General features: G+C 36.2%; 1 protein-coding gene across 4 annotated transcripts in view; it reads left to right on the top strand.

Moving 5' to 3' along the window:
- DGKB (diacylglycerol kinase beta) overlaps positions 1-24,996 on the top strand; it is a 693,878-nt gene that overhangs the window by 188,732 nt on the left and 480,150 nt on the right. For all 4 annotated transcript variants that reach the window (XM_044246133.1, XM_044246130.1, XM_044246131.1 and 1 more), the window contains 5 exons: positions 609-683; positions 4,328-4,447; positions 13,306-13,423; positions 15,558-15,646; positions 15,729-15,845. In XM_044246133.1, the coding sequence (XP_044102068.1) occupies positions 609-683; positions 4,328-4,447; positions 13,306-13,423; positions 15,558-15,646; positions 15,729-15,845 (519 nt within the window). The remainder of the gene's footprint in view (positions 1-608; positions 684-4,327; positions 4,448-13,305; positions 13,424-15,557; positions 15,647-15,728; positions 15,846-24,996) is intronic.

The following is a 24,996-nucleotide window of genomic DNA, read 5'->3' as shown; positions in this document are numbered from 1 at the left end:
AACTAAAATTCTATTTCCTTAAAAAATAAACTCTGCATGTATTTAGCTTCCAAACCTTGACTCTGAACACACCTCTAGCAGAGCAAATTATATCCATTAATGGCTAGAACAGTCAGTATACATTCTCAGTGTATCAGAATAAAAATAAACCTTTCAGTTGCCCTAAAACACTTCTCCAATCCTTCCACACCCGTTTCCAACCCAAGGGCCAGGATACTGGGTGACTTAAACATCACATCTTGTGAAAATATGTCTGCTCCCATTTTGATCAGATGTTCCTTTCCAAAGACAGATTTTCTTCCTTAAAAATATCTTCTATTGGAAGAAAAGCTTTTTTTGTGTAATTGTGCCCTCTCCTGGTGAAGACTTCTAGACAAAGTACAAAACAAATTTATATTCAAGTGCTTCTTTTGTGTGTAATCGGAATGTTGAAAGGACATATTATATATAAATTAATTTATATGTACAAATTATATATAATACACAATCATGGAACTTTTGGGTTTTGAATTACATGTTAAACAAAGCAATTCTTATAAGTCAATGTTTGAAAAACTTACAAAGACCCTGTATTCACGTTTTCTCCCTCTTCTCTCTCTCCTCTCCAGGAGCTAGAAAATATCATCAGTCAGATGATGCATGTTGCAGAATACCTTGAATGGGATGTCACTGAACTCAATCCAGTAGGTATATGGATGATTTACCCATTGGCTACATTCTAGAAGGCCCATGTCGCTTTTCTCTTTTTTGGAACCCTAATATATTACTGCCATTTGGTGTTTTCTTTTGATAACCCTAAGTTAATATTTCTATTCAGTAGCGAAAGTGGATTCTGAAAAAGAAAAGGTAGGCGTGGTGTTCTGAAGCTCTTAGCAGGAACTTTTGCTTTTCTTCTTCATGGAAATTAATTTGAATGGTGATCTCATATATCTTTAGGTAAGCAGAAGCTGCCAGTGGATCAAGGTTATACCATGCCATCAAATCATCAGAGTTAATGTATGTTATTCATGATGTCTATATTTTCCTTTTGTGGAAATAGCTACATCTTCATTCTAAAAGAAGATGAAGTCACTTAAGAAGCTGGTGACAGGGGACTGTGTGGAGGGCACTGTTGTTATTTCCTGTGTATGTGTTACTCAGTGCTTGTAGCTCTCTTAGATAGACACTATGGTTTTACTCATTTTACAGATAAGGGAATTGGGACCCCAGCATGTTCAAGGTACTTCTCACAGCTCTTCAGCCAGTTAAAGATAGAGCTAGAAAACTGTGATAATTTGTTCAAAGAAATGATATCTAAGAGGCTTTTAAGAATATAACAAGTTCTTATTTTTAACAGATTTAACCAAATTTGGTGTAACAGATTATACCAAAAGTACAACATTTTTCCAATGTATATTAGAACATACTTGATTAGAAACTTTGACTTTCGCCCTACAAGTAATATTTTGGGGAGAGCTGATAAGGACCTTATTGATTAGTTTATTCTTGAAACCAACTAGGTGGATCAAATTGTAAATGAATTAAGCATATACAAATCAATTTTATTTGCATGACTTACATTTTATAAGAATTTTTAAAAGCCTTATAACAGCATGATAGTAGCATGATAAGAGATCTGTGCCAGCATTTCCTTTGCTTTGGAAAGCAGTGCCGGTAAAGTGAAACAAAGTTACATGCGGTGACATATCCAAAGGAGGGGCACCGTTCTTATGGGGATTGGGGTTCTCCTAAGTTTTAACTCAATTGGTTTTTCTTTTTGGGAGGATATGGAAATACACCATGCTGTGTACATAAGGCATAACAGATAGTCACAAAGTTGCAGTTTGTATATGGAATAATAAGTAATAGTGATAACTTACATGTAATTCTAAGAATACTGCTTGAGTCATCTTAATACTATTTTCACTGAAATCAAGGGACTTCTTTTTTTAAGTTCTGTTGCCCTTTTTGGTTATGTTCATCTAAATCAGCTTTCTCCATTGTACTTACCTCAATACCCATGAATATTGTATGTCTTTCAGCCAAGCCTCCTGTCCTCGCTAGAGTGATAGAAGGAAGGAAGATGTTTTTCTATCAGTTTTTGAAACAGAAGGGGGCACCGCTGCTTCCCCAGGAAAAAGTATTGAGGGAACCAAGCACTTGAGGAAAAGGGGGATCTGGATGATTTGAAAAAGGGAACAGTTGGTGGCTAGGAAGTCTAATTATGACAAAGACCTACTGGGAAATACAAATAAACTATATAGCATTATTTGTCATTTGTGGCAGACATTGATAAATCTGCCACTTCAATGAGTAGTATAAATAGTAGAAAGTGAAGATGAAAAGACTTACGTTGGGCAGTATGTTTGCTGTCATAGGGACTGCCTCATCCTGCCTAATGATTCAACATCTCTGCCCATTTTATTATACTTCTTTAAAAGATTTTATTTTATTTTTTATTTTTTTTAAGATTTTATTTATTTATTTGACAGAGAGAAATCACAAGTAGATGGAGAGGCAGGCAGAGAGAGAGAGGGAAGCAGGTTCCCTGTGAGCAGAGAGCCCGATGCGGGGTCTCGATCCCAGGACCCTGAGATCATGACCTGAGCCGAAGGCAGCGGCTTAACCCACTGAGCCACCCAGGCGCCCCAAAGATTTTATTTATTAATTTTTTCAGAGAAAGAGCACAAGTAGGGGGAGCAATGGACAGAGCAGGCAGAGGGAGAAACAGGCTCCTTGCTCAGCAGGGAGCCTGACATGGGACTCGATCCCAGGACCCTGAGACCACGACTTGAGCCGAAGGCCAACGCTTAACTGACTGAACCACCCATGCATCCCAATTCTGCCCATTTTAAACCAGTGCATACATTTGTACACATGGTCAGAGCCCTGATACATTTGCATATATGAATAAAGATAATCTAACGTTTGAGGTCCATGACAGTTAATAGGGAAGACTGAGACATCCTTGGATGAGGTTTTGAAAAAAGAAACCCAGGCTCTCTCATGACATTTATTAGTACAAAATGAAAGCATCAAACATCTGAAACAATGCTCTGTGTTCTAGTTTTATTCATTTCACCAAGTTCATAGAAGTGCGTTCAAGGGGTGGGACATTTTAACAAGATCTTACAGCATTTTGCCAAGTTTTAAATAATTTCCCCTGCTTTTCATTTTGAGAATAATAAAGTAATCATTTCAGTACCATTTTGTTCCAAAAAGGCTCTTCTTTTTCAATCTATATTTAAATTTGTATGAAGGAAAATAACCTGATTTTCAAATCAGGTTGTCTTTCATGGGAAAGACGTCCATCCATGAAGTTCAGGAGTTTTTAGGCAAACAGCACTTCTTTCAACATATCAAGCATTCCATTTATTGCTCCTTTCAAATTTCGGTTCCAATGCTCTCTGTATTTCTTTTCTTTCTTTCTTTCTTTCTTTCTTTTTTTTTTTTTTGTGAATTGATGAAAATTTCTGTATTAGATAAAGGTGGTGAGTTACTTTCTTTATTGGAGTTCTAACATGTTTCCCATTTTGGTGCTGTTGGATGGGTAGTATTGTACCTTCCCAGCAACCAAGGGTAGTTATTGTATTGTAACCATATAATATATAGTTGTTGTAACTATGTAATATATAGTTAATAAAACACTAACAACACCTATATGACACTTACTATACGTACTAGATGCTCCTTGAAGATATTTTTAGCATATTAACACACTTAACCCTCTCAACAATCGTTTGAATTAAATACTGATATTACCACTATAAAACTGAGACATAAGTGTAATTACAACAAACACAGTGGAGAACATTTTGGGACCTTCTGTATAGTCATCTTTAGAAAAGAAATCTAATAAAAATGACTTGATGGTTTAACTTCTTGGCTTTATTAGGTTCTGATAGGCAATTAAAAGCAGCTTAATTTCCCCACCCCTTACCACTTAGCGAAGAATCATTTCAGCTCTCTGCCATGAAGTTAATTTGTTCAGACATTATCTGGCATACGTATGAATTTAAAAAATCTAGAGAAAGCAATTAAAGACCACTTTTACCTTAAAGATAATTTCTTGTTTTAGCTGTACCATTCAGGGACAAAGTATTAAAAAGTTAACCAATTATTTCTAAAAGTTGAATATAAGAAATCAGGTTCTAGAAAATCTTAACAATGCTACTGTATTCTCAGTTATTGGCTTGACATTGTACCACGTTACCTTGATATTTATCTCTACTCTGCACTTAGCTACTAGTCAGTTTGTCATAACCAATTCAATGCAATGCTTTGTTCTCTGTTACAAAGTTTATTTTATTGATTCATAGTGAGTTTTCCCTCATCTCCTCTATTCCAGATCCTCCATGAAATGATGGAAGAAATTGACTATGATCATGATGGGACAGTCTCTCTGGAGGAATGGATCCAAGGAGGAATGACAACAATTCCACTTCTCGTTCTTCTGGGCTTGGAAAATGTAAGCATTTACACAAAGAGGGTGGCCTGGTGGTAAGTCAGTGGGGTTCTCTATTACACATTTTCATGATAAATTGATCTGGCCATTTTCTATCATTAAGCATGTAGTGAGTGCCTGGTCCTTTTAATAAGTATGCCACAGGGCAATTTAATAAGTCCTCTAGTAATACTTGCCACAAATACATTGATTCATTTTAGATATTACCGTATTATTTAATATAATTTCTCTCTTTTTTCTCTATTTAAAGTACAATCAAGTTTAAAAAATTATTGACCTTCTCATCATTTTATTTACTGCAAGAAACTCCCTAGTGTTATTGCATTCTCTGGTTCTTGTGCTGCTCCGTCTCATTAGGTAATCACCCTCCCCATGAAGAAAACCTGTTTTATTGATAACCAATACTTGGAGAAGCCAATTATATATTGAGGTAGTTGGGAATATATACATATACACACACACACACGCCCACACACACATATATATATATTATATAATATTGGAGAAGCCAATTATATATTGAGGTAGTTGAGAATATATACACACACACACACACACACACATATATATTATATAATATATATATGAAACATAAATTTTCTTACATATCATCAGATCAGCCAGCCTTTCATTCTAGGCTTATCAAAAGTTTTCTTGTATCAGTGCCTCCAGTGTTAATTAAAGAGGGCTTTGGGGGAAATGAAATCAATCTAAGGGGTATGACAGTGACTTTGAAACCAAACCTTGCTACCCAACCTTGATGTCATTTTCAGTAGTCATTAATTTTGAACTCAATGCATCACTATGGAATTTTTGTATTTAGCATTAGTAAACAAGAATTAACCATAACATGCATATAGTAAAATGTATACTAAGATTCAAAGAGCATTATTGATGGAAAGCACGAATACAGTATTTAGAATTTTGAGCTGCAAAAACATAATGTCCACCACTTGGCTGCTGACTCCAAAACTTTGCATACTTCTTGTTACCAGAGATAACAATCTTGCAGATTCAAGACTATACCACATTTACTAAAGAGAGCAGATTTTTAAAAGCCTTCAAGAAATCTTACAGTCTGTGTTTGTAAAACATGTGAGAATATATACAAATATGTTTTTACATATTTACATATGGGTTTGAGAATATGTAAGTGGGCTTCAGGGAAGTAGTGTTTGTCTCTTTTTCACCTGATTCTTCAAATTCTTTTCCATTCAAGTTAATCTTATCCTTCATGAGACCCATAGGATTTTAGACATGGCCAGAGGAAGGCAAAGAAAATTACTAATAGAGGATATACAGGATGTTATCCTTAAAGTAGATAATAAAACAAAGATAATATAGATCTTATTGTCTATACATACATATTTCTACATTTTGAAAACAAATGCAGCAGCAGTTTCTTGTATCTGATGTTCTCATACTAGACATAACCTGGTATCTTTTTGTAATAGCCTGTTGTATATCTCTATATTATAAATATTTGTTTGAGTGTTTAATACACTTTCTGACAAAGTGTATATAAGTCTATCAAGAGAAAACAAAAGACTAATTTTATAAAATGTTAACATTTTAAGGTTCATTGTATACTCTACACAGAAAAAGTCAAATGCTAGTCAAGGAAGTTCTGATAATAACAGTTTTGAAGAGAATTTTGTAATTTTAAAGCTAAAATTGTGCTTATATGTGCTTATTCTAAATATTTATAAAAATTTAAGTGTGAGAGAATGTGCAGGAATGAGTAACTAAACCATTTGGTAGTTGGGGTTTTGGACAGCAAAATGCAGAAATACAGTCTTAGTCATCTATATTTAAAATTGTACAGAAAGATTTTGAAATGATGTTCATCTGTGGAAACTACTATTTAGAAATTGTTTATAATTCAATTAACAAATATAGGTATTTGTAAAGTTATGAAAATGGCATGGGTAAATGTAGTCCACAGATTTAACGTGGATTTAATGCAGACTCTTTCAAACAAACAGTACCTCATCAGTTTCTGGTGTAGCAGTAACTTTATTTCAATTGAATTAGAATTCTTTGTCATTAATTTCTGTCAGGTTAAGTACATATCTAATTTACTTTACAATCATATTCTTACATTTATGGTTCGTGTTTTTAGTCATAGGAGATGTTTTTGGAGCGTAATAGGAGAGATCAATACAAGGTTTCAAAGCAGTAACCAGTACTACATTTCAAAATTGTGTTCCCGGTCAAGGCCGCTAGATGGCAGGGCAACATCGTTTAACATTTACAGATCAACTTAAGCAGGAGCAGGGATTTTTTTCCCCCCTGTACAGAACAATTCAAAAGAGTTAAATCCCTTTTCCTTTGCTTTTTTAAAAAAGAATAAGCCAATAATCTTTTGAATTGTCTTTTAATAAAATGTATAAGCCATGCAATTATGATCACGAAACAGAGCATTTATTTGTTAGAAACAGCTTTTTAATTCCAAGGCATGGAAAGTGTTTTACAAAGCAGGAATGACACAATGACAACTGAGTGATGAGGGCCTTTTTTTAGTAATTGAGATTTATTTCCTTTTCTGTAGGCAGTTAATGTGTTATGTTATTACCTGTAGAGAATGTGATTCATGATGCCATTTCCCCCTTCCTCCCCCCACAACCCTCCCCATCCCACTTTTGCTAATCAAATTGGAAATCCAGAAGCTTTAGGTTGAATCCAGCCGTTTATTGTGCAGCCTGTCTTGTTATGTTGTCCTATATATTCTTGTCTTCTGTCAATTATGAGCTCAGGGAGTAGATTCTGATTAAGAGTGCGTGTTAAATACCATGGTGTATTTGAAAGTGACTGTGGTGTACTAGCCAAATTACACAGATAAAAGCATTGTCCTGGGAGAGCAATCCTTACTTCTAGTGCAAAGCAGAACAGTTGTGACTTCCCTGTAGTTTATTTTTCTCTATCAACAGAATTTAAAAACTTACTCTTTGTTGAATATTATCTGTTTGGGAATCATAATAAAAAATGGAAATGTAGTTTATCAGAATCTGATTCTCTATCAAATGCAAGAAAGTAAGAGTCATTTCCTTTCTCTTCTAAGAAGTCCATTAAACTTGGGCACCTGGGTGGCTCAGTTGGTTAAGTGTTTGCCTTTGACTCAGGTCATGATCCTGGAGTCCCAGGATCAAACCCTCAACAGACTCCCTGCTCAGTGGGGAGTCTGGTTCTCCTCTGACCCCCTCCACCCCCACGTTCTCTTTCTCTCTCTCTCTCTCTCTCTCTCAAATAAATAAATAAAATCTTAAAAAAAAATAAGAAGTCCATCAAACTTAGCATACCCAACATGAAATGGTACAGTCTCTTAGGTCTGGAAAAAACTGAGAGTTGGGTGGCGCTTGTGATTTTAATTACACCTGAGGCATAGTCCTTTATACAGGAGACTTACTCATTCTTCCTTTGGAGTTCATCTCACTAAAGAATTTTTTTGAATTCAATTTTGAATGAAAATATTTTATTTGAAAATAATTGCATCTAGCAATAAAGCTCTGCTCTAGTGATTAGCAAACTTTGTCTGTAAAGGAACAGAGAGAGTAAATAATTTAGGCTTTGTGGACCATAAGGTCTCTGTTGTAAATGCTCAATACCTCTGTTACAACTGGTACAAAAGCAATCACAGTCACTAGGTAAAGGAAGGAGACCAATAAAACTTTATTTACAGAAATAGGTTGCCAGCAACATTTGACCCAGTGGCCATAGTTTTCTGATCCCTGATTTAGCCAGTCACTAATCTGTCATATTACAAAGAGAAAGAGTTTTGATTTATTTTTAGTTGTTTAGGAGAAAGGAATCTACTACCCTTTATTTAACTCACTTAAGACAACCTTAGCAAGATGCATGGACTAGTGAAGAGATAGGATGGTAGTAGTGAAGTTCATCAAATTGATCTTTACCTAGGCTCTGTTATTAACTAATGAGGTCATTTTTGCTAGCCAGTCATCCTCTCTGGACACATTAAAAAGAAGGTAGGCAAAATATCCTTTTCCAATATACTTTGAGTTCGGACATTCCTTTTCTTAGGTGAACAAGATAATTAATAATGCTCCAATTACTGGTATCTGTAATCTTGGGACATTATTAGATTTTTTCAAGGAAAATTCTTGACTTCCTATTATCATAAAAACAGAAATAGACATTTAAGTAGGAACCTGGCTTCATATAAGAATACTTTACCTTCTTAGTCTTGGATTGTAGTTCCCACATCTTGCATGTATGGTTTTTGGTGGATATGTGTTTTGATTTCTCTGTATGTGTCCTCAGAATCCTGGACTTTAAACTCTATATGTAATTTAAACTTTGCTGTTGATCACAATGTTTTAGGACATATATATATATTTTTTTTTTTCAACCGATTCAGCAAAGTGAAAGTAACTGTTTGGTGTGCCTTCTGATTTCTGATGGAATCTATTTCCTAATGAAATTTCTGAATATAATGGAGAGCTGAAGATGATGCCTTTTTAATAGACTAGGCTATATCTGGAAAAGTAATGCTTCACACTCTATTTTTTAAAATTTAATTTGGTTGAGATGTTGTTTTGCTGTTTATACATTGCTCAATCTAGAAAGGAATTACAAAGCTGGATAGATGCAATAATTCTTGACATTCCAGATTGGGTCATTCAAGGAAAATGACTATGCAATGTGATGGCCTGGTGAGTTTGCATTTGAACCCAAGTATGGCAGGCCCTGCGCCTGACTTCAGAAACTGGGGTCTGGAGATAAGCAGTTGATTGCAACTCTGCTCAGAACTTTAAACTATCTCTTTGCATTCTCTTGGCCCAGACCTGATATAGCTCATCTTTTTGTCTAAAAGAGCATTTTCTTTCATATTGTTACAATTTTTTGGAGACGTTGAGCAGAAAAGTAAGGTAATTTTAATGGTCCTTATTATTTAATGAGTTGGAATTCATTTGCAGTGTTAGCTCTTTTTTTTTTTAAGATTTTATTTCTTTACTTGACACAGAGATCACAAGTAGGCAGAGAAGCAGGCAGAGAGAGAGGAAGAAGCAGGCTCCCTGCTGAGCAGAGAGCCCGACGCGACGCGGGGCTCGATCCCAGGACCCGGAGATCATGAGATCATGACCCGAGCCGAAGGCAAAGGCCTAACCCACTGAGCCACCCAGGTGCCCCTGCAGTGTTAGCTCTTAAATGTGTTTTAAGTGAAGTCATTTGAAACAGGGACGTGACCAAGTATGGGGGTTAGGAGCATTTTGGTTATGACATTAGTAAAATTTCTCCTTGAGGTCTTTTGAAAAAAAAAAAAAAAGATATTATTTATAATAGCCCTAGTTCACTTGAAGAGGGTGTGTGATCTTGGATGCATTTAGGGAAAAACTAAAACTTTAGAAAACACTAGAATAACGAAATAGGTTTCCAAAAGTTCCAAAGGGCATTCTTGCCTTTGAAACCTCCTTTTGACTATAGGGGGACAAAAAGGGGAAGAAGAATGTGGAGCTGCTCTGTGAACTTGCCTAGATTTCATTAAGTATTCCTCTCTCCTCATCAGTTCACAGAACTGAACTGCTTCAATTTTAAAACATAGTGTTCTACAAATATCAGGAATAAATTTCTCTTAAGAGCGATGTCTGGTAATGAAAAAGTGGGAACAAAATTTTTATGAAACAAAGTATGGTGAACCTACAAACATTCTTCTCAAGTCTTTGGGCTGCAACATTGAGATGTTACACAACTCAATCCAGTGATGGTAATAATATTTGCTGTTTATATAACACTAGTCTTCTGAGGAGCTAAACTGACTTCACAGGTATTGTATAATGAAACCTCTCCCACGGCCTGGGAGAGGAAAGTGGGTGCTTTCATTTTATTAGAGAGGAAAATAAGAAGAAATGGAAAATGTCTGATCCAAATTTTCATAATGGTCCAGGAATCGAACCCTCTGGATTTCTTTATCATTTCTTGTTTAAAAAAATGAATTCCTTTCTAGGACAATAAATATTTATTTGCAATAGAAGTACTAATAGGAATATGCTTTACCAGCTGATAGAATGGAGTAAGGGGCAGATCCTCCCCCTCCCCCACGAAGTTTACCATCTAAATAAGACAAACGAGACAAGACATGAAAATACAGAGCGCTGGAGTATAATTTGCACTGCTGAGAAGTAGTTGGCTCCTGGTTTCAATTTCTTCTCTTGAAGTCACATACATATTTCATCCTTTGCATATTTTGGCAATGTATCCGGTTAAGAGCTATAAAGCTATTTAATTTGTTTTTTGGTAAAGTCTTTTATGTCTGGGTAATGGATTTGTACATCAGTTGCAGCCTGTTACATGGCTAAGCGTTCTGATTGACAGAACACCCACGTTCAGACTTGTTTATTTTTTGATAAGGAAAATGCCAGCTAACTTCGTCCATATGTGCTCTTCAAAAGGATGAGGCTTATTCACATGTAATGGACACTCATTTAAAAATAAAATGACAAGGATTATGAGAACAGTAATACATATGAAAATTACGGTTTTTTCCCTTTCCTCTTTTCACTTCAGAATCTTAGTTCAAGCTAACTTTATCTATCTGTATCTCTATATTATACCTATCTGTCTATCTATCTTTTTATCTACCTATCTTTATATATTAAATTAACAGCCCCATTACTTAAGCTTTTCACTCAGGATGTTTTATTCTTTTTTGAGGGAATAGAACTTTTAAAATATTGACAGCTGGAAAAATACAGCAATGCTAAAGGAATATATAAACATTCCATTCATATAATAAAGATATTAGAAATCTTATGATTCAAATAAACCAGCAATGGATTTAGAAATTACTAAATTACTATGAAGCCTATTTCTTAAGTTGTGGAAGGAAATTGAAACACCAGTGTTTCCACCTAACTGCTTTTGTTAAGAGTTGTTAGGCCTTTGTTTTTAAAAAAAAAAAAAAAGAATCTGAGCATTGTCAAGAACTGTGAAGAGTCTGAGAGTTACCCTACTTGTAAGTTAGCAAGTTAGCTTGCTAACATTACATGAATACTGCAGAGGACACGAGACCCCTGGGTCAGAAACAAAGGACTTCTTTATTTACAGCAAAGCAAGCAATAGGAGCTACATGTCTGAGGCATTTCTCTGGGCCTATAGAGTCTCACAGTGATGGAATGTGGCCGAAGGAATCACACTGTGCACAGCATCAGACCTTGGAACCCTTGGCCTGGGGAAACTAAATCTTTTATAATGTGCAGTAAACAAACCTGCTTCACCTTTTCCTAGGAGGGGGAGATTATTTTTATTATACTGGACAGTAAGTAAACCTGCCCTCTCCCCTGGAGGGAGATATATCTCTATTCAAGGCTATTTGTTTTTCAGATATCTTTGAAAAGATAGTCTGGAAAAAAAGACAGTTCTTCTGCTTATAAATGTGCAGAAATTCAAGACACTCATGAAGAATTATCTCCCGGGAAGCGTTTTCATTATTGTTTCATATTATGATGCAAATTTGACATTTCTGGTTCTAATGTGAGAATTAGTTACTATGGATTTAATCAAGGATTTCAAATTTGGTGGTTTATCTCTTGACTAGAAATAGGAAAAAGTGGCCAGGATGCATTATTATTAATATGTTAGCATCAAGAGAAATTAAATGATCTGTACATGTGTATGCTGTGCCACTACTACAGAAATTGTGTTAGTGTCCCAGCACATAGTAGGTGATCAAAAAGTTTTATTAGGTGAATGTATTCTGAAAAACAAACAACTGGGCTAATGTGAAAAATCATGTCCTATAATGGTTTCTATAGAATGAGTGATGTCTAAAATGAATCTGAGTTTGATATAAGTGGGTGAATGGTGTACAAGGACTACATGTGAATGCAGAAAATGATACTAACAAAAGTAATGATATATAATAACTTATTATCTTGACTGTTCTTGTAAGGAATTCAAGAGACTCATGATCATCATATTATTTCATTTTACTTCAATCTGAATAATACAGATATAATTAAATGCCTTTTAGAGAAGTAGTTATTATGGGTTATATAGTTTTACTTAGAAAGGTAAATCATAATTATAGTTGTTATGCTAAAATGTGAATTAATTTAAACCTAAGGTTTTATTGCAGCAAATAACTACAGTAATTGTTATAAATACAGTCATGTAGTTTTAATATTTTAGCACCTTTCTATGAGATTAAAATCATTAATATTTTACAAAAGAGGAAGAACCAACATGGTAATAAGATTAGGTCCTTAAAAAAATTTACCTTTTAAAATTTGCTATTTGTGACATACAAAAATATGCTAATATAAATTATAAGCTGTAAGTAATCCCCAATTGAAGTCTTAAAATATTACCAATAACTTACCTTGAAGTATTGATCTTCCCCCCCCCATTCTGTCCCATCCCTCTGCCTCCTAAGACCCCACCATCGTGAAATTTGCACATTCCTACTACTAAGCAAGGGTTAACATTCTTCCCGAGTTTTTATGTGTCAGGCTCTTCTACTGAAGAATGTTTTCTCTTTCTTTATCCATTTATTTGTTTCTGGAATTGTGTTAGGGATAAAATATTCAGAGGTGAGGCAGATATGTCCTTGTTCTTCGGGAGTGCTCAGTTTGGCAGGTCATTATGATGGTTTGGGACATGCTGTTGGACTGTTGACATTAGACAAGAATGTGTGCGTTGCTATAGTATCCGAGAGTTGTTAGCAGGATCTCATTCCACTAGAGCACATGTGTTTTTCTAGACTCTTTGGCGATCTTGGAGAAAGGCAGGGATGAAATAACAGATTGTCTTCAACTGCCTCAGTCCAGCTCTGAGTTTTATTGGCACTTGCATATTCCACTGTTTATTTCATTAAGTGAAATCTGTTTCTCTTACGTCCTGTGCAGAACGTGAAGGATGATGGACAGCATGTGTGGCGACTCAAGCACTTTAATAAACCTGCCTACTGCAATCTTTGCCTGAACATGCTGATCGGTGTGGGGAAGCAGGGCCTCTGCTGTTCCTGTGAGTACCTTTGCTTTGCCTGGATGTCATCACCTCCAACGACGAAAGGTTGATTTCATGGAATAATCCTATTTGTAGATGGAGTCCTAAGAAATCATTCTGACCCTTCCTGTACCTTGGGTTTATGTTACCCTGCAGCACGTTCCTAAATGTTTAGGTCACTCTAGCTTTAACTTCCTTCAGTTTTAGGAAACTCTCCCCTTGGAAAAGAGCGAAGGACATTTTCCAATTGATCAGCCATTTTCTTTCCATTGTAGTTTGATTTACATATGATTCCCATTTTTTCCTGGGATAATTATGAGAATGCCCACTGGTTTCTCATATTTATATCTTACTCATATTTGTCCTTTAATTTTCAAGTTAGCCACTTTATTCACATTGTCTTCCTATAATGAGCCAGTTCTTTTTAGGTCATTAAAGAAAGAGTCGAATTAATTGATTATGAATTTGCACTCAAATTAAGAATACAAACCAATCTTAGACCTCAAACACTTGATTTTTAAGGCTGTCTTGAGGAAAACCTTCTTATATGATTAGTGGAAATTGGAACCCAAAGATTACCATCTCCTGTGTTGTGGCCATTATTTCCACTTCAGTACATTTATCTCTGCATTTTTCATTGTATTCTGTTGAGTGAGTACTGCCCACTAGAATTTTCTGGTGGAGTATGTAACACTTAATTTATAAAACCACCTAAGTATTTTCCATTAATATTTATACCCGAGAAATAGTACATTCTCTAATGCCCCTGTTAAAACAGGGGACAATGTGTCCTCCTCACTAAAGTATGACATTCTCTTGGTCCAGCGATTTGTCCATCCATTTCCTTTTCTGCTATGTATGGAGTTACTGAAACTATCAAGTTTCACAGCCCATTTTTGTGCATTTATTTTAAATCTAATTTCTTACTTGGTCTTCATACAATATGTGGTTTTCTAATGCTATTTTTAGGTAGCAGCTTCTTTGGTAGTATATCTGAGAATTGACTTCCTCTGAGATCTATTCTTTGACATTAAAACCATGTTTTAGTGATATTAATGAACACATTTAAGTGATATTAATAAAGTTATATGAAATTACAGTATATCACTTCAGAGGGCAGTTTCTGGTGGCCACATTTGAAAGGCTAGTTATGCTAGAACGTTCTTTATGTACAAAGGAAGTGATATGTTTTTAAAGTTTTGTTATTTTTAAGGTAAAGGATTTTTCATGGTAGATTCTAATTACAGGAGCATATGAAACAGAATGATAACACAAATAATGTGAGTGATGTCATATAGAGAGTGAGAATTTTGTTCACAAATTGTAACTAACCATTGTGGCGAATACAATCCTCAACATTATCACCAATATGGAAAAGAAGAAAAAGTCTGGCTTCTTTTTCAGTGTCACCAAAGGAAATCATAAATGTGGATATTTTGGAACAGTTTTACTATGCAAATATTACGTGGATTTAGTATTTTTCATTCTAATTCTATATAAGGGTTTGTTTTTGTTTCATTGAGAGGAATGTATGGTCTTTTTTTCTTGGTTCTTGTTGTATATTTATATATTTTTAGAAAATGTTGTTCCTTTTGGAGGAACAGTACCATGATGGCAAATGAGGGATAAACTTATACTGAAGGCCTGGCATGTATGATGAAATCTACTCTCTGGAAATGGACTAATCAGCCATTTAAGGTTTAGATAAATCAATAGAGAAAATAGCATAAACTCGTGGGCTTTTATTTCCATGCCCTCCAGCTGCTCTCATGCCTATACTTTGTAAAATATAGATCTCTTCCTTCTAGCAAATGACACCAAGCCATTTGGCAGTCATCAATTTGTCTTTAATATTTCTGTCATCTGGGAATTATTGTGAAATATTTGAGTGAGGCATGATTTAATTAAGCATTTCCTGCTATGCCATGATAGAGGAGTCTTGGTTTTTCACATGCATAATATTTCCTGTACTAATTGGCCTTTTGTAGTCCATGGTAAAAACAGTCAACTTAGACTTTTTCTTGATGTCGCTGATTGGATTGATTAGGGAGCAGTGGATATGAAATGAGGTTCTGTTAATGTCATTCTTTCCCTATAAAATTGCAATCAGGACCAGGATTAGCTCTGAATGCATGTACGTGTTTCTTTTCAGTTTGCAAGTACACAGTCCATGAGCGCTGTGTGGCTAGAGCACCTCCTTCTTGCATCAAGACTTACGTGAAGTCCAAGAAGAACACTGATGTAAGTGTGCAGCTCTGCTCACCTGCTTGGGGTGGTGTGTATGGATGGATCTGCTTATCACGGTACTCTTGTTCTGTTCTAGGTCATGCATCATTACTGGGTGGAAGGTAACTGCCCAACCAAGTGTGATAAGTGTCACAAAACGGTCAAATGTTACCAGGGCCTGACAGGACTACATTGTGTTTGGTGTCAGATCACAGTGAGTAACACTGGAAAACAAATCTCTAGGATTCACTCACAGTGGAGACTGCATATCCCATACCCTCCAAGAGTTTTATCCCGGGCGATCATCCTGAATTTTAGACTAAGTGGGCATAAAGTCATCTATCTCTCACTGGGATAAAGGTCAAAGTCAGATTTGTCCTCAGAGAATCCATAATTTTAGAGCTACTGACAACCTTAAAGACTATACCATTATGCAGATTCCACCAATGCTCCATGGAGCTCTGGGAGGTACCAGGAAGGTGATGAGATGTCATGGCTCATGAGGGGGTGACGTGTGTGGGACACAGTCTGAGTAGAATTTAGCTCTCCCTCCATCCCTAATGCTGTTTTAGAAGAAATTTCTGTCTCACATGCTGTAAATATATTTTAATAACAGAATCTATGGGCTTACAATGGGTAGACAGATGAATAATGTGATCCAAAGACTTAATTACATAGTGAGATGCTAAAACCAAGAAAAACATAGCAAATTGTCGTTGACCGCATGGCTAGGCAGACATGCAAGTGGGTCCATATTTTAGTTCTTGATCCTTTTAAGAACTTATTTTGCCCTTTTTCACCACATGTCATTGCCTTACTCCTTCACCTGTATCATAATTTGAGGTATGAAATTTTACATATGGTATTTACATATAATGTTTACAGATGTAAATTCTAGTCATTAGAATGATATTGGTGATTGAGAAAGAAGAGGTAAATTGGTCTTTTTCTGGGAAATTTTAAGACTCTTCCTGGTTTGCGTTATTATCAATGCCTGGTTCAAATAGATGGTAATAGCTAGAGTTTTGTGTTTAATTTCTGGAAATTAATTAGAATCTCATTTTTATAATATAGTACAGAAATATGTAGGGGATTATTTCCCCTCTCCCACACACACGTTAATTTTGTTTTGTTTTTCCAGCTAGTGTATGAGCCCTCTTGTTATAGGAAAAATTGTTCTTGCTTTTGTGAAATTAAAACAGTAGGGAGCAGTGTTTCAGTTTAAATTTTTCTGTAGTGCCCTTCAACCCCACACCCCACAAACCATTTTACAATTTTTCTTAAACACACATATGCATACACACAGGATAATGAGAGAAGGAACTGTGACTTGCATTTCAAAAATACGATTATATACTTTTTTTAAATGAACACATTTTCTTCAGTGATTTTCGGCTATTAGTCAGTTAAATTACATTTACATTTGAAATTTCCTCAATTATGGAAGAGTTTTATTTTTTTGAAGTGTTTGGTTTTTATAATAAAATGTCTAACAATGATTTAAATTACACATATGGATTACTTAAACATGTTGAGTACTCAGTTTTAAGAAGAACACAACTATTTGATTTTTTAGAAAATTTGTACACATGATAATTGGGTTTTTTGTTTTGTTTTTATTTTTGCTAAGTATCTATAAAAATACTTAGTTTTTGATTCAATATTGTAGAAGCCTGTTTCCCTAATTTCCCCATATAGTGCTTCTTTCCTTAGTTCTCTCTTTACTTTAACATAAGCTGAATTTAGAGAATATCGGAATATATTTCTTCCTTGTACTTCAAGTTTTTTTCCCATTCTTCATAAATTTCAAATGTAATATCTTAAGTTTATTATTTTGCTTTTCTTTTTTTATTTCTTAAAAAATTAATGTGTTTTAAATATGCACACATTTTGAATACTCTAAAAATATGCATGAGGCTTGTGAACTTCCAATACAAAGGTTTGTGAGTTTCTAGAATTTTCTTTATTTGACTGATCTCTCTTTTTTTTTAATATCCATGAGGTATGTCTTCTGCCCTTTCCATTCTATAGAAATGACTCTCCTTGAAGTTATCACTGCTAGTAGTCTGTTATTGACATTCAAGGAATCTTGAAATTCTTTTCTTGTTTTATATTCCATTTTGTTTTCCTGGTTTTCTTTCATATGTTTTAATGTTCCTCTTTTTTTTTTTTTTAAAGATTTTATTTATTTGTTTGACAGAGAGAGATCAGAAGTAGGCAGAGAGGCAGGCAGACAGAGAGAGAGGAGGAAGCAGGCTCCCTGTTGAGCAGAGAGCCTGATGCAGGACTCGATCCCAGGACCCTGAGATCATGACCTGAGCGGAAGGCAGCAGCTTAACCCACTGAGCCACCCAGGCGCCCTTTAATGTCCGTCTTATCTGTGATTCCATAAACCTACATTGCTACCTTGACTACTTACCAGTTATACATTTTTTTTTACAGATTTTGTTTATTTATTTGACAGACAGAGATCACAAGTAGGCAGAGAGGCAGGCAGAGAGAGAGAGAAGGGAAAGCAGGTTCCCTGCTGAGCGCAGAGCCCTGGGGATCCCAGGGTCCTGGGATCATGACCTGAGCCAAAGGCAGAGGCTTTAACCCACTGAGCCACTCAGGTGCCCCCAGTTGTACATTTATATTTGATCTTAATCTTGGCCTCAGCCTTGTAAGAAATTGGGCCTTCCTGGGGCACCTGGGTGGCTCAATCGGTTAAGCATCCAACTCTTGGTTTTGATTTAGGTCTTGATGTCAGCCTCATGGGATCAAGCCCCACATTGGGCTCCTCACTAAGCATGAAGTCTGCTTTTCCCTCTTCTTCTTCTCACCCCCCACTGCCAGTCTTTCTTAAATAAATAAATAAAATATTTTTAAAAGGAAAGAAACTTGTCCTCCTTTTTGTAGGAAATAGGTTGTTGCCTCTGAATAAACTATACTTTTAAAACTCTCAGGATTTCATGTCCAAATCAATTCAGAAAACGTGCCTCTGACATCTTATTCTTAAGATCAATGTGTAAATGAAGATGATTCTGTCACTATAGCAGAGCACAATATAAACCATAAAAGACTCTAAATCCTTTGGTTCTGTTTAGGAAACAAGGGAGCACTGAGGGGTTTAAGGAAGGGTGAAAAAAAAAAAAATGGCTGCCAACTTACTAAGCTCTGCAAAGTCCAGAGCCTTCTGGTGGGCCTCAGCCTTATTTTTTGCAAACCATGATCTCTAGAGGTCCTATGGGTACTGGGTTCATAAAACAAGACTTGCATAATTTTTTTTTAAAGTTCTCATGTATCCGGAGGAATATGTAACCCTCTCCAAAGTAAGTTCATTCTCTATGCACTTTTGGATTTTTTTTTTAAGATTTTATTTATGTATTTGACAGAGATCACAAGTAGGCAGAGAGATAGGCAGAGAGAGAGAGAGAGAGAGAGAGGAGGAAGCAGGCTTCCTGCTGAGCAGAGAGCCCGATGTGGGACTCAATCCTAGGACCCTGAGATCATGACCTGAGCCAAAGGCAAAGGCTTAACCACTGAGCCACCCAGGCGCCCCTCACTTTTGGATTTTTAGCTGTAAGCACTTTTAAGGACATATTTATTAATTTAATGATTTCATACCTAGTTAAACAAAATATACTTATGTAAGAATATTTATATATTTGGTGTAATGTATACTTTCTTCTTGAATCATTATATGATGATTTTAGTATAAGGTTGATCTGTTCTCAACCCCAGTGTTTTCCTATTATTACTGATTGCCTTTAAACAGACTGAATCTACTTTTTTTATGTCCATATGCTTCCCAGAAAGTACTATTAATATAGAAAATACCTAGCAGAAGTTGTGAAAGAGATGGGCTCTGGCATCACAATGCTAAGCTTTAGGAAGACCTATCTGAATGGAGTCTGTAAGAAACAGATTGCAAAGAGAAACAAAGAGAATGAAACTTGGCTTCATTTCATGAGTTTCTCCAAGGCTATTGCTTTCTTTTATGTATTATTTTTGGAAATGGGTGGAGTCTTCTAAGTTCAACTGACCAGATTCTTAATAAGTTCACTGTCCAACAATTAAGATAGTAGTTGTATAATCTTGGAACAGGTATATAAGAAGCTTGGGGCAGTTTCCTAATTTATAAAATGGAATTAACAATACCTATCATACAGGATTGTTTTAAGAATTAAATGTGTTAAAAAACAATCTGTGTAAGCGTGTTTAGAGCAAGACCTCACACATAAGAAGTACTCAGTAATTGACAATTATTATCATAGTGAAAACTGGGTAAAATACCCCAGGGCACAAAATCCCAACTCCTGGCTCACAGAGGGCACTCCATGAATATTACTCATGCCCTTTCTCTTTCACCTCTGGAAGGATCTAGTTGCGCAGTCTGAGTCAGAAAAGAATAGCATCTTCATATTCTAAAATCATCCAGAACCATGTGGTCCTGAATCTCACTAAATCCTAGACTAAGCTAATTTATTTATATTCGTAAAAAGCAAGTATTCCAGCTCTCTATTTTCTATCAGATATGGTATCATCATGCTTGCAGTCATTGGAAATAAAGTTAGAAGTCAATTTCTTTTATTCTTGTCTTCCACCTTTCTCTCATATATTCAACCTATCACTGAGCCTTGACATTTTCTCCTTAAAATATCGCTCTCAGATTTGAGTTTTTGTAGCCATCATTCACAGCCCAAGTGCAAACTCTTAGCACCTCTTAACTAGATTAGAGTCAGACTCTCTTGGCTTAGCTCCCTAACAGAAGGTACTTTTCCTATAATGCAGGCTGCAAACCACCTCCAGAATCATCTTCTGAAAATACTAGTTTGTTATCATATGCCACCTTCAGCACCCTATAATAGTTCTGTGATAATAAATGCAACCCTCACTTCCTCCTACCCGACCTGGTTTTCAGTTCCTCAAATATCAGACCCGAGCCTAAGCACATGACGTATATGTTATTCCTTTCTACACACAGCCCCTGCTGTAGCTGTGGAGAACTGTGGGCAGTCCCTTGGGAAGGCCATGCTTCCCGCTTGCCTGTTACTTTGCTGACTCTATTCCCTTGAGTGTATCCACCTTCAATTCTAACTACACCTGCAAAACCACAGTAAGGTCTATATCTGCCTTGAAATTGTCCTTGACACTAATCGTTCTCTTTTTTGGAATACTTTCTATACAATTACTCCGTACCAGAAGAAAAGACTAAATGTTTTCCAGAGGTTTCACGTCTGCATATTAATGTTGTGCACACTTTTAGATTACATTGTGCTCAAGCTCCTGGTCAAAAATACACATTTTTTTTTTTAAATCACCGAAAATGCTTGAAAGAGTGTGGAGCTTAGGGGAGGTCCTTGGTAAGTTCACTTTAATCACGAATGTGCTCATCTTCTTAATGTTAGATATGGAATTTTTTTTAATAGAGAAGTTTTTCTTTTTCTTTTTTTCAAGGTTTTATTTATTTGACAGAAAGAGATTACAAGTAGGCAGAGAGGGAGGCAGGGGCAGGGGAAGCAGGCTCCCTGCTGAGCAGAGAGCCCAATGTGGGGCTCGATCCCAGGACCCTGAAATCATGACCTGAGCCGAAGGCAGAGGCTTAACACACTGAGCCACCCAGGCGCCCCTAGATATGGAATTTTAAATACACATCTTTAATTTGTTTTTTCCTCAGTCTGCATCAGGTATACAAGTAGATTTACACAAATACTTAAGATAAGAACTCATTTTAATACCCACTTTTTAGTCAGCAATTGGTGGCTTTTTGAAATGATACTAATTTGCCATCTTGAAGATATAAAATTAAGGTCTTAAGAAACTGAGTTTTATATCCTGTTGCAAATCTAACCACTTAAAAAATAAAAACAGAAAACTCCTAAGAAGACTGTGAACTGTCTTCTAGCATTTATGCAACCATTTTCTTGTGTTTTATAATTCAGTCAGCCAGGCTAAATATCTTCATTGGTTCTCTCTTCCTTCACTTGCTTACATTCTCTGCTTCTAAGATCCCACTGTGAATATGAGTTCAGTTCTGCTGAGAGTGTATTTCCTTGACATTCTTTTAAAAACAAGTTGTAATTTGCTCCTGGTTGTACTAAAATGTCCCCAGTGAGGTGGGACTCAGCAAGATAGGAGGGTGATACATTTCATTTGAACTTGACAAAAGAAAGCCTACAATGGCTATGATTTATTTACTTTCGGTATCATGTGGGTCTACTCCTTTATTAAAATATTAGGCTATGAGTAGTAGTGTTTCCAATGCCTTTCCAATAAGATGATTTATGCTTTAGCAAATATCTGCATTAAAGCTGGATCCTGAATTTGCAAAATGTTAGAAACAAAAGAATGTATAAACCAACAATGTTCCTTTAAATCAGGGCACTTAGTTTTTCTTTAGAAGAATGACGTCTGTGTCTTATTTTCCTACAAATACATATGGAAATTTATTTTCTATTTTTTTCCTCCCTTGACTTGTTAGATTCTAGTGCTTTATTCTCAATATAGTACCCCAACTCTTTCTACAACTCCACCCTGTAAATACATACACGTACATATACACACATTCACACACATACGTACTTTCACATGTTTTCTTTTTCTTCCTAACTTGAGACAGCTTTTCCCAATAAACACAGATCTGGCTGTAAATTAGGTGCCATTGGAAATTGTCATAAACTCTGAAATTATTTCCAAGTGTTTAATTCATTTCCAGGAAAAGCTGGTTCATATTTTATGAATTTCCTTAGATATAGGACTGATTCAGTTAATACAAAGAGAATTTCTGGGGGCGCCTGGGTGGCTCAGTGGGTTAAGCCTCTGCCTTCGCCTCAGCTCATGATCCCAGGGTTCTGGGATCGAGCCCAGCATCGGGTTCTCTGCTCCACAGGGAGCCTGCTCCCCCCTCTCTCTGCCTGCCTCTGTGCCTGCTTGTGATCTCTCTCTGTCAAATAAATAAATAAAATCTTAAAAAAAAAAAAAAAGAATTTCTGTACATATAAAAATAAAATTACTTAAGGATTTCTGTGCCTTACTCTTAAAAAAATGCAAAGACACCCAGGAACCAAAATAAAAACACTTAAAAGAAGGCAACAATTTCTTGTTGTTTTGTTAATTTAATTTTATTTTTTAAGTGTTCCAAGATTCATTGTTTATGCATCACACCCAGTGCTCCATGCAATCGATGCCCTCCTTAATACCCACCACCAGGCTCACCCAACCCCCTACCCCCCTCCCCTCCAAAACCCTCTGTTTGTTTATCAGAGTCCTCAGTCTCTCATGGTTCATCTTCCCCTCCAATTTTCCCTAGTTCACTTTTCCTTTCCTTCTCCTTATGTCCTCCATGTTATTGAAGGTAACAATTTCTTATCTCTGGGGCTCCACTGGCCATTTTATTGAAGAGGCAAGATTCATCTGTGCTCTAGTTTATTTATATTCTTGATGAGGATTTTTGTATTTTCACTTCGGCTGATTTGGGATCTGGGTTGTCTTTAAGACAATTTTCAATCTTCAGCATCTTACGGACACTGAAAAGGACTCAGCTGTATCTTTTTCTTATACCCTTGTCTGTAAAATGTCATGGCAACAAGTTTAAGCAAATTGTTTTTATTGCTGATTATGTTCACCTTTTTCCTTTTTAAAATTATATTGAAAAATAACATACATGCAGAAGAATATAAATATCTTAAGGGTAGAACTGGATGAATTTTGCATAAATGAACAACTCATGTAATAAGAATCTGATCAAGAGAGGCGCCTGGTTGTCTCAGTAGGTTAAAGACTCTGCCTTTGACTCAGGTCGTGATCTCAGGGTCCTGAGATCGAGCTCTGGGTTGGGCTCTCTGCTAGGTGGGGAGCCTGCTTCCCCTCTCTCTCTGCCTGCCTCTCTGCCTATTTGTCGTCTCTCTGTCAAATAAAGAAATAAAAAACCTTTAAAAAAAATCTGATCAAGAAATAAAGCATTGCCAGTAACCTAAGATTTTGGGTTGGGGGAGGGAAGGAGCTAAGATTTTGGGTTGGGGGAGGGAAGGAGCTTTTAAAATCTATCATATGGGGGCGCCTGGGTGGCTCAGTTGGTTAAGCGACTGCATTCAGCTCAGATCATGATCCTGGAGTTCCAGGATTGAGTCCCGCATCACGCTCCCTGCTCTGCAGGGAGTCTGCTTCTCCCTCTGACCCTCTCTTCTCTCATGCTCTCTTTCACTCTCTCTCTCTCAAGTAAATAAATATAATCTTTTTTAAAAAATTTAAAATCTATCATATGGCTTGTATTTTTTGATATTTGCCTTTTTTAAATAGACTTTTTACTTTTAGAGCAGTTTAGGGTTCACAGCAAAAAATGATCCTCACTTTTTTTTTTGAAGGGTTTCTTTCTTTCTTTCTTCTTTTCTTTCTTTATCTGAGAGCGAGGGACAGAGAGTGTATGAGCAGGGGATGTGGGTCAGGGGAAGAGACAGAAAGAATCTCCAGCAGTCTCTATTCTGAACAGGGAGCCTGAAGCAGGCTCCAAGCTGGGGGAGGGGGTCTCCAACCTGGGGTTTCCAACCAGGGTTCTGCTTCATTCCATGACCCTGAGATTATGATCTGAGCAAAAACCGAAAGTGGGTCCCTTAACTGACTGGACTACCTAGGCTCCCCAAATGATGTTCACTCTTAATCTTCATAAATAGTACTGAGAACTATAAGTTACTTTTTTTGGCTTTCACATTTTGTACTTTGTCTTCAAGTGTGTCTCTCAGCAATATGGTGAATAAACTAGAACTGCTATACAAATTTGTCTTCTAGCTTTTGAAATGATGAGAACGATCAGTAGTTCCCATATGGTGTCCTCCGTTTTGACACTTTGGGTTTCATGCAATGTCATGGTGGTGTTGATGGCCACCCAAGTACATTGAGCAGCTCTCAGTTCCCAGTCTTTAAAAAAAAAAAAAAAAGTAAGGTATCAGTGCACGTTACTAGTTAATACAGACTTTTGGGGCAGGAGATTTTTTTTTGCACTGCGTGGCCCTGTTTTACTGATGATCATATGACTACCGACTTTCTTCTAGAGTCTGCTACTTGACCATGTTCTTGCAGGATTCTGCCTCACAGCTGCCTGGACAAAGCTCAGGGATATAGGCAACAAGACAGACAAACTAAAAAGGCGCAAAAAAGTTTTATTTGGTGCTTATATTCTGAAATCCCCATACCCAAATATGAAGATTTACCCCCTATACACATACTCTGTTCAGCTCAAGTGTGATTCTGTTAAAGTCATTAGTCTTTTGTGGGTTTTTTTGTTTGTTTGTTTGTTTGTTTTTTGCTGGAAAATGGTCTTTAAAAAAAGGAAAAAGACAAAAAACTGTCATTAAGTTCATTTTATGTTTGTCATCTCTTCTTACTTC

This window comes from Neovison vison, chromosome 4 (genome assembly GCF_020171115.1).
Source record: "Neovison vison isolate M4711 chromosome 4, ASM_NN_V1, whole genome shotgun sequence".
Lineage (NCBI taxonomy): Eukaryota > Metazoa > Chordata > Mammalia > Carnivora > Mustelidae > Neogale > Neogale vison.
Note: the sequence above shows the minus strand (reverse complement) of the source record. Positions and strands in the feature narration are given on the sequence as shown.